Genomic DNA, 13366 nt, shown 5'->3' on the forward strand with positions numbered 1-13366 from the left:
AAAATGAAGCGATGTTAACATAACGACGGCCGTTAGTCAAGCAAACAGCAGGAGAAAGTTGGAAGCAGAAGTAGTCGTTGCAGACAGCTTTTCCATGACCCTTTATCCTGACTCTGGAAATGCACCGCACTTTTTGAACCAGAACCTTCAGATTTCGAGGTGAGAACCCAACCTATAGGCCACAAAACCGTTTTTTTAACATTGTATTTTTGCACTTAAGTTATATTCTATCTACATAACCTAAATAAAGGCGAATTTAGTGTATCCGTTTCCTTATGACCATATGTTAAAGAGCGTGCTAGATTCTGGTCTTTCCCATATCTGTGGTCTATACACGGAGTTTTCATGTACCATGAGCCAAGTGTTTTAAAAGCTCGGCAACAGTATTAGGACGAAACAGAAACAGCCCTGAACTAACAGCACTGCGCGATGGCCGCGTCACGCAGGAAAAAGTAATATTTAACTAATGCCAATGTAGAGAAGTTTTTTAAATACTAAATGTCGCCTTAGAACTACTTTGTAAAGTCTCCATCGCAAAATAAAACAATAACAGAAATATGTACCGTCTAAACAGACGTCCGTGTACCGTCTAAACAGAAATATGTACCGTCAGCTGCAACTAAGGCTAAAGCGTGCATAAGCGTATGAGTTGAAATTTCCACGCCTTCAAGCGCACTCCTACTTACTGTTCTAATAGCGCACCCAAGAACAAGTCATGTACAGCATCCGTAGATAAAAATTTTAACTATTAAAATATTGGAAGGTACTTTTGGGGAAATATTGAAATCAATGGTCCATTCTTCCTATGCGCAGCAAAGTCGTTCTTTTAAAGTTTTTCCATCGCTTACATCGAGCAGTTAAGACTACCATAGAAAACCAAGGAGGAATGTTTTTGACGACAGCAAAAATGTTAATAGCAAAAGAATGCAAGCTTGTCGACGGGAGATCTGCGGGTATATTGATTGTTATAGTTAAATATTACAATATGTGAAGATATTGCGTTCATACATTATTTCTCGCTGAAAAATATTTTTGTCCAGAACTGCTGGGTATGACAGGTAATATGAACAAGTGCACAAAGGTTGCACACATGAGAGAAATTTCGCTTGAATAAATATATCATGCGTTCCAAGGAAAATGTCCTTTTAGGAAACGCAAAATACGCTTTTTACTCATGCTTAGAGAGTAATTGTTGGTTGTGTCCTAATAAATCTTCTGCATTAAGGTTTTTCGAATTGTACGTGTTCTCGCGAAGACTCATTTGTTTATTTACAGTTTCGTGCACTGCTGATAGAACAACAGCAAAAAAGAAACTAACTTTTATTTGGTACGTCAGCTGGGGCTTTTTTAGGCTTTACAGATCTTAAGCCTAAACTTCTCGCCTACCTCCACTGGTCTAATATTTAATAGCGGTATTGGCTTGATATGAAATGAGCAGGAAGATTAAAAATAACCAGCATGGTCTAAAAACCAGTCAACCGGTTTTCATGAGTCCCATACTTGTTCAGCCATGCGCCAGCAAGATGCATCTTTGCTAGCCACCTTTCTCTATATTTTTATCCCCTCACCCCTTTCCCCCCGTGTAGGGTAGCAAACCGATTATTCTTTCCGTTAACCTCCCTGCCTTTCCTCTTATTCCTCCTCCTCCTCCTCCCGGAACACCCGCTGGCTCGTTTGCGGCGAAACTGCGCACAAAGTTTGCATATTATGGTATCTTCTGTTTAGTAGTAAATTTGACAATGGTACTTACCTAGTCCGGCCGCCTATTATGCAAGCCCGGAAACGTCTGCACAGAGATCGAGGGACAAAAATCCACCCACACCATGATAGGCGGAATTCTGGGATTGCATTGTGCTCGGCGGAACCAAGCAAGTACCATTGTCAACTTTACGACGAGACAAAACTTACCGCAATCTTCAAGCTTTGTGCGCAGTTTCACCGCAAGCGAGCTACCGGTTTCTTCAGGAGGATTTTTAAAAGCCGCTATAGGATAAAGATGCATGTCATGGTATCAACAAGGGGAAGCTTTGGGCCAGTTGGTCAGACATGTTGGGGAGGAGGAATAACTGCAAACTTGACAGGACTGAAGATCGAGAAGAGGACAGGACGAGCGGTAGTTACCGCTCGTCCTGTCCTCTTCTCGATCTTCAGTCCTGTCAAGTTTGCGGTTATTCCTCCTCCCCAACATGTCATGGTATGCTGATGATTACTGATAGCGTAAACATTTACGAAAGAAACTAGAGTTCCTAAAAATTCTGCATTTGGCCAATTTGCAACATTTTTAGAAATGAACGAAAGATATTGATTCGGATCCCTTGCTTACGGGGTCGATAGCCTTTGAGACCATTGCAATAGTAAAGTTTTCAATGAAATTTTGGTTCTTGAGTCATACCCCAGAAAAAAATTACGCGGTTAAGCTCACTTCTTTTTTTTTTTTTTTTTGCACTGAAAAACTTCAGTTTCTATGTTCCATGCGAGCGGAACAATATTGTACTTGCCTTTTTCCACGCTTTAAATTTTAATGTGCTTTTCTGTATTAAAGACGTATCTGTAATTGCTGCAGCTCATCAGAAAGCGAGTGAGCAACTTGTGCGAGCTCAAACAGTCCGGTATTGAAGTGAAAATGCAGTGTGAGTGCTTGGACGTGTTCGTATAAGAAAAAATATGCGCGCGAGCGCGCACGTGTGCGTGCGTGTGTGCGTGTGTATACGTTTGTGTGTGCGTTTGTGTGTGCGCTTGTGTGTGCTTGTGCTTGCGTGCGTGCGTGCGTGCGTGTATGCGTGCTTGCATCCGTGGCTGCTCACGTGTTTGAAGAGGAACAAAGGACCAGTGAAAAGATATATCTTAAAAGATCTCATTATTACAATAATATAAAGAGTCCTGCCACGCACAAGTAAACAATGGTTTAAAACCACGTTTCTGAAGGTTACCTATTATGTCCAAACGATGAGACAAGTAAAAAAATTAAGAGCATCCCAGCTTTTTTACACCAATATGATCGCCCCACGCCACGGCGGCCTGAACTGTATGGAGTCCATGCCATGGCCGAGCTGAAAGACGGTATAAGCGGAACTCGACGCAATGCTACAGGGCTTTTTGCGCAAACACCGAACTTAACGGAGTGCAGACGGCGGTACCAACGTGTGTCAATGTTCTTACTTAACAGCATCAGTTAGGAGCTTATCGATTGAGTAGCGGGCTCAGTGAGATCAAATTCAGTGCTTTACATTCCAGGAGACCACGGCTGCAGCGTATTGATCGCCTCGTAAAAGGGTACTGGCACTTAACTTGAAATTACAACCTGCGATAGGCACTTAAGTTCAATACACATTTAGTGTGACCTTGCAAAATTACTTTCATGCTCAGTGTTTCGTCGAAAGAGCTTATTTATCCCCCGTGACGGGAATCTCGCTTCTGGCTATGTAGCACGGCTAACATTTAGACTGGTAGAGAAAAAGGTAGTTACTGCTGAAACTAGTCCGAGAAAGCAGGTTGTGGTAATTAGAAAACTACGTCGAACGCCCGGCGCGCGAGAGTTTGATCAATTAGAAAACACATGCTTTCAGCGCATCATGAACGGTACAGATTCTCCAGGAAGTGCACATTTAACTGACCCTTTCAGAACATCTCTCATGAGCAGTTTTTTCCACTCGGAGGGTTTAGTATGACGCTCGTACCAGGCTGGGAGCAATTAAGTCAGAGAGCCAGCCGAGTGGGCAGAAGACGCTCCTTCAAAGAGCCTCGGCTGCGGTTTGCCAAATAAGCAGCCTTCGCCTGGCAACAATGTTCTCCTGCAGGGCTCGGCAGGGCCACGCCGCGCGAGCACAAACAAAGGCTAACAACGGCGCTGTGGCATCGTCGGCGAAACACGGGAGGGGTGTAAAATTAACAAAACGGCACCGCCGCCACCACGCCAAAGCGAGCGAGAGAGCCTCCATTGTTGAGAGCCAAGGAGTCGGAACAAAAGCAAACAGACTGCGGCAGCAACAGCAAAACTCTTTTCACGAGCCGGGGCTAACAGCGCGTACACCGACCCCGGTCTGGCGAGCTGAAACGGCGGAGCCGCGGCAGGGAATTAGTGGACGACTCACTTCATCAGGGGAAAAGTCTGTCGCTCTTTTTCATCCTCACCTCCTCCTTTCTCCTGCCGCTCTGGCCGCACAGCGAGAGAGGGAGAGACACGGGAAACTGGTTCGTCCGATGCTCTTCGCTCTGGCAACTTTCACCGAGGGAGCATCACAGCCAGGGTTCACACGCGGGAAAAGAGTGGCATAGGTGGAGCACACGTCAAAAGGAATAGAGGAGGGAAGAAGGGTGCAAAGACGGAGAGAAGGCGGGAAAAGAAGGAGAGAGAAAGAAAGAAAGTGTGGAGAAGACTGGCGCGGAAAGACGAGTGTCGAGAGGTGAAGGCTCGCGCAATGCGTCACTTGAGCAGAGCAAATTAGAAGCCCCGCGGACATGACACATTAGAGCCGCTTCCCCTCAACTGCATTTATATTTCTTTAATTTCTTGTCATTTTTTCTTTCGCGGCACGCAGCAGACGCAAATGAGACGCGCGCGCATCTCTCACGCCGAAAGCAACAGAAACAGAACTGGGCGCAGGCAAGGACAAATGCCTTCAAGTAAAAAAAAAATAAAGGGAAGTAGTGGCGACGACGACGAGTGCAAGCGGCGAAGACAAAGATCGCAAGCTAAAAAAGGGGAAACAAAGGCAGAAAAAAGGAATGCAGCGCGTCAAAGGGAAGAGAAATCTGCGCTCTTCAGACAAGTTTCCTCCCCCTTCCCCTACCACCCCTAGACCCGCTCTTCCACGTGCGAGTCCGTGGTTCCGGTCGTCGAGGGAGGAGCGGCTGGCCGAAGCGACGCAGCCGCCACCACGAACAGAGGCGCGTCGAAAGGAACACGCAAAAGGAGTGGTCGCTTCGCCTCCAGGAACAGTCATCCATTAGGCCTAAGCAGACGCCGTGTCCGAAGCCTGGGACCCCACTGGCGGTGAGGGATCTCGCCTCTCTTCTAAGTCCCGTCTCCCTGGCCGCCCAGTGATGAGGAGAAAAATTGGCCCGATAAGGAAAAGAGAAAGAGTAAAAACTGGAAAAGGGGGAGCGCGCGAGCGTAGAACCAGTCACTTACCACCGCGGCACGAGCATGCAGTAGTAGTTGCAGGAGCGGCAGCGGCCCAAAAAAGAGCTGAGAAAAGCGGCGCTGTTCTCAGAGTCGGCTGCATCGGCTGTCCGGGTTCTGTTTTACGACCACGGGACAGAAAAACGCCGATCTGCATTGCAGTCATCGCTGCAGGCTGTAAGCGACGTGCATTGCGCGTGCGCGTAGGCGCTGACATCGCTTTGCTTACCTTGACCGCACAGAAGGTCTAGTGGATGGAAAAAGAAGAGCAGAGTCGGGCTTGCTGTGAGTTCCTGGGCTAGACAGTCGCGCCTAACTTTAAAACCTGGTTCGCCGTAAATAGTAATCTTAATGCTCGTAGTGATCTTGCTAGAAGTTCTGTCGCTAGGCAGTTCTCGGTTGTGAGGTTAATAGACTTTGCGTCGGAGCACACCTGGCATTGTAGTTCTGCATTTATTTTTTGTTGGCTACCTCAACGGCTCAGAAAGGACCGGGCTGAGGTATTGAGGCTGAAGCAAATAAACATCTGATTAACCTCTGCTCAAGGTTTGTAAGAAATGTTGGGAACACTGCGGTGATGAAGTGTGCAGCCAAGAAGGCTCGACGTGTCACAGGCCTACTCGATTTGGCTTGTGCTCTTGTTATTAATATGGAGGCCAAGTACGCAGTTTTGAATGCCACTTTCCGGACGCATTTTAGGCTCAAGTTGGCTGTACTCTGCATCAGTCAACGCTGCGCTAATTTCTTTCATTCGGTGGGGCAGTCTGCTTGGTATAGGAGAACTCTCTGCTTGGCTGAGCACTCGGTCTCATTGATGGCTGGCACTTTTGATAAAATTTACTACCTTGCGAAAAATATGAAACGAGCCTGAAAATGCTTCTGTCCGTTGAAAATTTGGTGGTTTCTCGAAGGTACGCGGTTCGGACCCAATATCCTACCCATACGAGCAGAGAATGTTTCCTCACTGGGAAGGATAAAAAAACACGTTGCAATGGCTGTAATTCCGAACCTAAGAGATAAAATTCCGAGCCCTATAAAGATTTCTCAGCAAGGGCACAAGGTAGGCTAGTCTGTCAATTGCTCCGTTCCACACGAAAGCTAGAGCGCTGACTTGAAGCGCCATTAATGCATTTTCGTGCATCGCCTTTTGTTTTTACTTCCCGTACGTCTTAATGTTGCTGTAAAACAATTCTCGAGCTCGTAAGTCAAACAGAAGATTTTGGCAGCAGTTATAAGGACTGTTGTTTTGAGAAAAGTCAGTGTGCGTGCCCGTTATGACAGATTGCACAGGTGCCGCAGCGACTCTACACGACACGATTCTCTTTCTTTTTTTCTTTTTTTCTTTCTTTCTTTCTTTCTTTATTTCTTCCTTTCTTTCTTTCTTTCTTTCTTCCTTTCTTTCTTTCTTTCTTTCTCTCTTTCTTTCTTTCTCTCTCTCTTTCTTTCTCTCTTTCTTTCTTTCTTTCTTTTTTCTTTCTTTCTTTCTTCCTTCCTTTCTTTCCTTCCTTCTTTCTTTCTTCCTTTCTTTCCTTCTTTCTTTCTTCCTTTCTTTTTTTCTTTCTTTCTTTCTATCTTTTTTTCTTCCTTTCTTCCTTTCTTTCTCTCTTTCCTTCTTTCTTTCTTTAATTCTGTCTTTTTTCTTTCTCTTTCTCTCTTTATTTCTTCCTTTCTCTCTTCCTTTCCTTCTTTCTTTCTTCTTCCTTTCTTTCTTTAGTTCCATCTTTCTTCATTTCTTTCTTTCCTTCTGTCTTTCTTTCCTTCTTTTTTCCTTCCTTCCTTCCTTCCTTTATTTTACTTCTTTCTTTCTCTTTTTTTCTTTCCTTCCTTTCGTCCTTCCTTCATTCCTTTATTTTTTTCTTTTTTCCTTTCTATTTGTTTACATTCTGTCTTCTTTTGTTCCCTTCGTTCTTTATTTCTTTCCTTCTCACTTTCTTTCTTTTTTTCTTTCCCTCTTTCATGGAGTAGGGGTACTGTAAACTCATCACATTTCTTCTCCAAGTAAATCTAAGCGCATATGCTGTGGTTAGGAGACTGCCATTTGGTGCAGGGCTCGCAGTCGTCAAACTAACGCGACTAGGCTAAAGATAAGAAGCATGTGAACAACTTCAATTACACAAGGATGCCCCGGAGCCAACAGAGAACGTTTACTTCGAGAAAGAACGCGAACTAATTCTCGTACTCTTGTAGTGTCGAGTGTTCCAAAGAATAAAACAGTTTGAAACGCGCTTCTATCGGCGCAAGTGGACAAGAAAACCGTTTTTCACTGATGCCCATTCCCGCTTTTGCCTTTCCCACGCCTCGACATCGAACGACTGCTCGCGGAATCAGTCAATAAACGGCGGCGAAGCTCCGGCGCTCAATTACTCGGATGCCGCGTGTTTCCCTGGGTGCGTGCCGGGAACAAAAGCGGCAGAGAGGAGGTCGCGGGGCGGCTGGGGGGGAAACAGCACAACGCTGCTAAGCTTGCGCACGCCAGGCGGTGGAGGACGGGTAACAGTTGCGCGAGCCGCCGCCCATATCCGTTCCTTGAACAAGCAGGAAGCTCGTGGGGCGGGCAAGCGGCAGCCTTGAATGCGGGGTGAGCAATATCGCTAATGGACGCTAATTAATCGCGCGACGTTAATTATTTTCAGGATTCGAACGTCTTGGGGATATTGCGAACGAAGCGAGTGTCGGTCTCGGGACGAGGAGGAGGCCGAGGAAGAGGGAAAACGGTACACGGAGGTGCTGCGCTTTCTGCTCTGTCTAGCTCACTCTGTCTCACCGACTGTTTCTTCTTTTACTTGTAGGCAGCTTCTACACTTGCTTTCTGTTTTTTTTTTTAATTATTCCTTTGTTCCTGGCGCTGAACTTGCTCTGTCGCGCTGCTCGTCGGAGGGCGTTCAAATCTCCAGAAGGCGTCGTTAATTTAAATTGCGAGCGCCTTTCTAGAATCCCACCGCATACTCTCCCTTTTCCTCCCTGTTCCTCCCTGTTCCTCTCTCCGAGCTGCTTTGCCGGCACCCTCATCCTCCGAAACGTACCTTCTTGCTTCTCCCTTGCGCCGGACACGGGGAGAACGCCGTGCGAGAATAACGGAGCGTGGGAGCGGAGCACACCGCGGCCGCACCCCCCGCGTTCCGACTCCCTTATTCCGCTCCTTCCGACCACTTTGTGGAATTCGTTTCAAAGGAACAATTTCGCCGCCCGGTCAGGGAAAACAGTTTTTGACTGTTCCTTCTGCGGCGGCCCATAAATATTTATTACGGGCCCGCTGCTGCCCAGCTCGCGCCGTTCCAGGTTCGCGGTCTTTGCGTTTTTATTTCTCCGAGTCTTCCAATAAGGTGTGTGCGTACACGCGCGCGAAACGCTCCGTTCTCTTGGGCCGTTCTTTAGCGCCGTGCAGCGCTCACCTAAACCTTCAGAAATTCAAACAATGGCTGAGCAACGTAAGCTTACCTATTTCCTCCAGGAAAAGAATAGAAAAAAACTGCTCGGGTTGGGTTCTGCCAGGCGTAAATAGCTAAGCCATTAATGCGCTAAAGAATGAAACTGCTCGTTATTATCGCAGGTTCCGCGATGCGTTATTCTCACAGTTATATTGCCCTGGTTGCGTTCCTAAATAGCGTAGATGGCTGGTTATTTCGGGCTAAAGAATTTTCATGCGCTCAGGCTCCTGAAAGAAATCAAAAAGTGCCTACTTCATGCACGTTGTTCGCGCTGTGGCCCACTAACTACCTTGTTTATTTCATGCATTTATTGTGCTTTTCGCGCACTCCAATGTCTTCTTTGAGAGCATAAGAGAGGGCTAGATATCATGTACCTGGTAGGAATGAGAATACTGAAAAGTACAGAGTCGCACAGTCGACCTTGCCAGTTTTTCATCATCATGCATGCTGATCAAGTGCGCTGTAATTGAGAACATAATCTCCTCTCGACGCTTTGATTCTGTAATGTTAGCAACAAATAGGCGACATTGTAGTGACTCGTGAGTTTTTTTTTCACATCATTTTTGTCGCTGGATAGTTCTACTGTGGCCCGGCTAGCGAACAAAAGAAATACAAATGAACAAATAACCTGTTTTTATTCAATGAAGGCTTCCAGGTCCGAGTGATTTTGGTTTATACACAGAATGTATATCGCATGTTATTACCGTCAGTTCGGGGCTCCAGAAAGACAAACCATCAAAATAAACTGCATGTGAACTGTACCATGTAGGATGAGCCCCGTCTGATTACTTATTAGCAGCGAGCTACGTTCGTATCGAACAGTTCTATACAACATGTATTCTATAATCACCATCACATTTTGTTGTTGTTTTTTTTTTTCGCAGTACAGACGCAGCGGATGCAACGAGGTTTGGAACACACGCTTCCATGTGTTCGTTTCTGAAACAGACGCTACGGCCTAACAACTCCTGACCCGCTTAGCCAGAGTAAGCATGAATGCATGCATCGTAAGCAGTGGACTCTTACCGCCGTCAGTTTTAAACTGTTATATGTTAAACTCTTTATCTGAAGCAGCGTTAACCTTTTCTTTAAAAGAAGATTTAAAAAATTTAAAAAGAAATGATGCGATCCACTATCCTTTGTCGTTAAAGTGGCGAGAAGTCCATAAAAAAACATGTTGTTTGTGCTTGCACAAAACATCGGAAATATTCTAACGATTCGCAATGAAGGCATACGACTCCGGGAGGCTGTATCTGCCAGCGGTAGACAAGTACCCCCTTTTCGCTACGTTTCTTGTTTATATCCAGCGGTAGCGAAGGCTTTTCAGGCAGCTGATTTTTCTGTTAAATTTAGTGTAAAAAACTGCCACAAGAAAAAGCAACTGTTTTTTCCGCATCTCCGACCGGGATGTGAGGCAAGAAAAAACACGAGGCGGTCTCCTAACAGAGGTTCGAAGGAGTTTCGTGCGCTTCTTTCAGCAGAAAGAAAGGTAGATTAATTTCTGCTAAAAATGAGGCAAAATTAACAATGGCGTAAGCGGTACGCGCACCTGACACAGACTCACGTTCCCATCCCGCTGATGCAGTATGAGATAATCGATCCGCACATTGTCGGAACTTACCTGACGATAAGGATTATAAGCGATCATTACCAACGACGCTTTGATTTGTGTTTATCTGGGTATCGACAATTGTAAATACGCTATTTTCCATGCGTCCACTATAGAATAACTTTATGCAATCTTTTTCTGGCTGTTGCGACTCTCACAGTGGCATGCACCCAAACGCAGCCAAACGGCTACAGAAGGACGCTATAAACCATTCTCAGAGACTTCGGGGTTAAAGAAAAATTCGTTCTGGTCCGAGGTTCGAACCGGGGACCACCGCTTCACCGGAGCAGCCGCTCTACGACATTAGTTTTTTAGTTGGTTCTCGTCTTATTCACTGCTGAAAGGAACTTCTGGATATGTATCGCACTTTTATTTGCTTAGGAAGCAAATTAGAGCTCATGTGTGATAGCAAATCAAACGATAAACGTTGACGGTCTCTGAAATCCCAGCAAAAAAAGGAAGCATAAATAATTTATCACTTGAACAGTTTTCAGACTCAAAACATTGTTTACTCTGCATGGCCTCGTAAGAAAGATTCAGCGTCGCCCGTTTGAGTAATTAACCTCCCTGCGGGAGCGATCGCACGTCGAAGATGTGACCTGCCCTTCGGGCCCCTAGTGAACAGATCGTCGTCTTTTCTCAGGCGCACACAGATGCACGCAAGCAGCAAGAGCATCGCATGGCGCCACTGTATCTTTGGCAAGAACGTCTTGATGCATCACATTTCCTGAGTTTTGACACCGGCAGACGCGGCGAGTGTCCAGGGGATTTGCCGGCTCAGCCTTGGGAGCACCACATATGCAAAAGAAGCAGCTCAACCAAGATCACCGCCCAGGCTGATCGTATAGTGCTTGCGCTGCCTTTAGGCCGCCCACCTGTAAAGTAAGAGCGAATGAACCAGATGCATAATAATCACCAACACTGGCACGAAATAAGAAACTAATGCAATGATTAAGAACGAGCTTAGACTTGTTTGGCTTATGCACATGACAAACTGCACCACCACTAAAGGTCTCAGTGTTTGCACTCTATTTTCCTTTCATCAAAGAAAACCTTCTTTGATGAAAGAAACTTTGATGAAAGAAAAAGATAAGAAACTTTTGGCTTCATTTTTTTCTTCCATGAGAGCACAGGGTTACTGAAAAAAAGTTACTGCATAAAAAGTAAGACGAGCGTTGGTCCCACCCATTGTAATTCGGCACTAGCTTATTTGACATTTTGTCAACTTAAATTAGAAACAAAGGCACCAGATGTTTACCCTTGGAGTGTGCGGTGAATGAGTGGATGTAAGAGTTGAGGGGTCGACTTGCGGCGCGCATGGTCAAGCACGGTCGCTCATCCTTCTATAATCCATACATACAAGGCGGGTGCGTGAGTGTGGCGTTAAGTGTTAGAGCAGCGGGGAACAGCAGGCAGTCAACAGGTGTTGGGGTTAAAGGTTAGGGATATACGGTTGGGATGAGTTGGGTTTTGTGGCGCATAGGTGGGCGTTGTGGCCCGCTTAGCCTTGCGGTTTATTGGTGCGGTTGAGCTGTGGTGTTAAAGCAGTGTAGGGGTGTGAGGGTGCGGCGAGTGTGGACGAGACGCTGCCGTGTATGATGACAGCACGATTATTTAGAATGACACCCATACAGCTGTTGCTGTAAAACGCACTGAATATTTTTATTTTTTTTGTAAATATCCTGTAAAGGTAAGCATCCAAGCTGTTTACACAAGCAAACCCTGCATCACCTTTTCCTGACTGTAAAGCTGGTTTTACTGCATTAAGCTCGCTACCCCAGAAAAGCCAGCTTTACAAAACCATTAATTTCTTTTTTTGTTTCTCGCCGGATCTCCATCTGGCGCTTTGGTCAGATTCTCACCTGCTCCTATTTTTCACTTCGATTTCTTTGGTTGTTGTCCTTGTTTCCTATGATTTTTGCTTTTTTTTTTCTTGGAAAGCAAGCATCGTTGTCAGTATGCAAGCTCGGTATTCGCAATTATTTTTCTTCTTTTGTGATTTTTTCCTCCTGATGAGCTCCATGGTCCTCATTGAAAGGAGCAATAGAACAACTCAAAATAAAAGCAAATTAATATAATGATTTAGATGTTGTTGTTACATGAATATAAATATATAGTGTTTCAATTCCCCGTCCACGTATTGTTTAAACAAATGTAGAGCATGCTGCTTCAGGCTTCACAAGTCTTAGCAATAAAAAAAAGAAGGCGGTTCTCTCCCGCTTTGTGTACACACGAGGTACGGGGGAAGAGGGAAAAATAGCGGCTCCAAGCGTAAGCTTACCCTTTTGTCCTCTGGAAGACTCCTTATTTTGAATGCCATCTTGGAAGTGCTGAACGGCCCAGCGACCCTGTGTTTTATCGGGGCTTTTGACTCCCGTCACAGTGTTGCTTGTTGGCTTCCGGTGGGTCCAGTCGGATCCACCTGGCGGTGAATAAGAATTAAAATAAAGAACACAACAAGATAAGATACTTCGACATGGCAGAGCAAATGCACGTCTCAGGCGCCTTTTATGCGCGCGAACATCTCTTGTCGACATTCATCTTTAAAAATGTCGTTTTTCTTCTTGTGATTACTTCTTGTTTTCTCTAGTTAATTTGCTTAACTAAAACGCAGACAAGTGGAGGAAAAGAGGTGCTCGCTATGGCATACATGACGGAAGCCAACAGCCAGAGAAACCAAGGATCATAGGGGTGTTTTTCTTTTAACACCCTATTTCCCCAATCTTTACACAAAGCGGGAAAGATCCCCTTTTCCCTTCACTTGTCAGCATAATAGTATAAAGAGGGCCTCTAATTCGGCAGTTTTGATTCCATGGGTAGCATCGGAGCGCTCTCGCTCAGCTTCCGCCCCCACCGATCGACGATGTTCCCCCGTGACACTCGCGGTAATACAGGATGTACTACGTCCGCCGCTATGGACGAGAGTGGCGCTGGCGAACACTCCCAAGGTTCTATTACACTACGCATAAATACCCCCAAAAGCAGAAGACTGATCAGACGTCGCCGTAGCTCAGTTGCTAGTGCACCGTATGCGAAATACGGAGGTCGTGGTTTCGTATCCCACTGAATGCATGTGCATGTTTCTCTTCTGCTTTCTTATCAATTATTTTTAGTTGTAAATTAATAACATTAGTCATGTTCTTTTATTTACACCACAAAATAAAAAAAGAAAAACATCCCTTATGCCCTTTGGTTTCGGTGGCTGTT

General features: G+C 45.5%; 1 protein-coding gene across 1 annotated transcript in view; it reads right to left on the reverse strand.

The window, feature by feature from the left end:
• Nucleotides 1-10673: 10673 nt before the first annotated feature.
• Nucleotides 10674-13366, reverse strand: part of LOC149341530 (uncharacterized) — a 162653-nt gene continuing 159960 nt past the window's right edge. The window contains exons 12-13 of the mRNA XM_089543630.1: nt 12441-12581; nt 10674-11034 (exon numbers count right to left, since the gene is read on the reverse strand). Of these exons, the coding sequence (XP_089399756.1) occupies nt 10937-11034; nt 12441-12581 (239 nt within the window). The 3' untranslated portion in view covers nt 10674-10936. The remainder of the gene's footprint in view (nt 11035-12440; nt 12582-13366) is intronic.

This window comes from Amblyomma mixtum, chromosome 5 (assembly GCF_055824585.1).
Source record: "Amblyomma mixtum isolate Tamu chromosome 5, ASM5582458v1, whole genome shotgun sequence".
In the NCBI taxonomy this organism is placed as follows: domain Eukaryota; kingdom Metazoa; phylum Arthropoda; class Arachnida; order Ixodida; family Ixodidae; genus Amblyomma; species Amblyomma mixtum.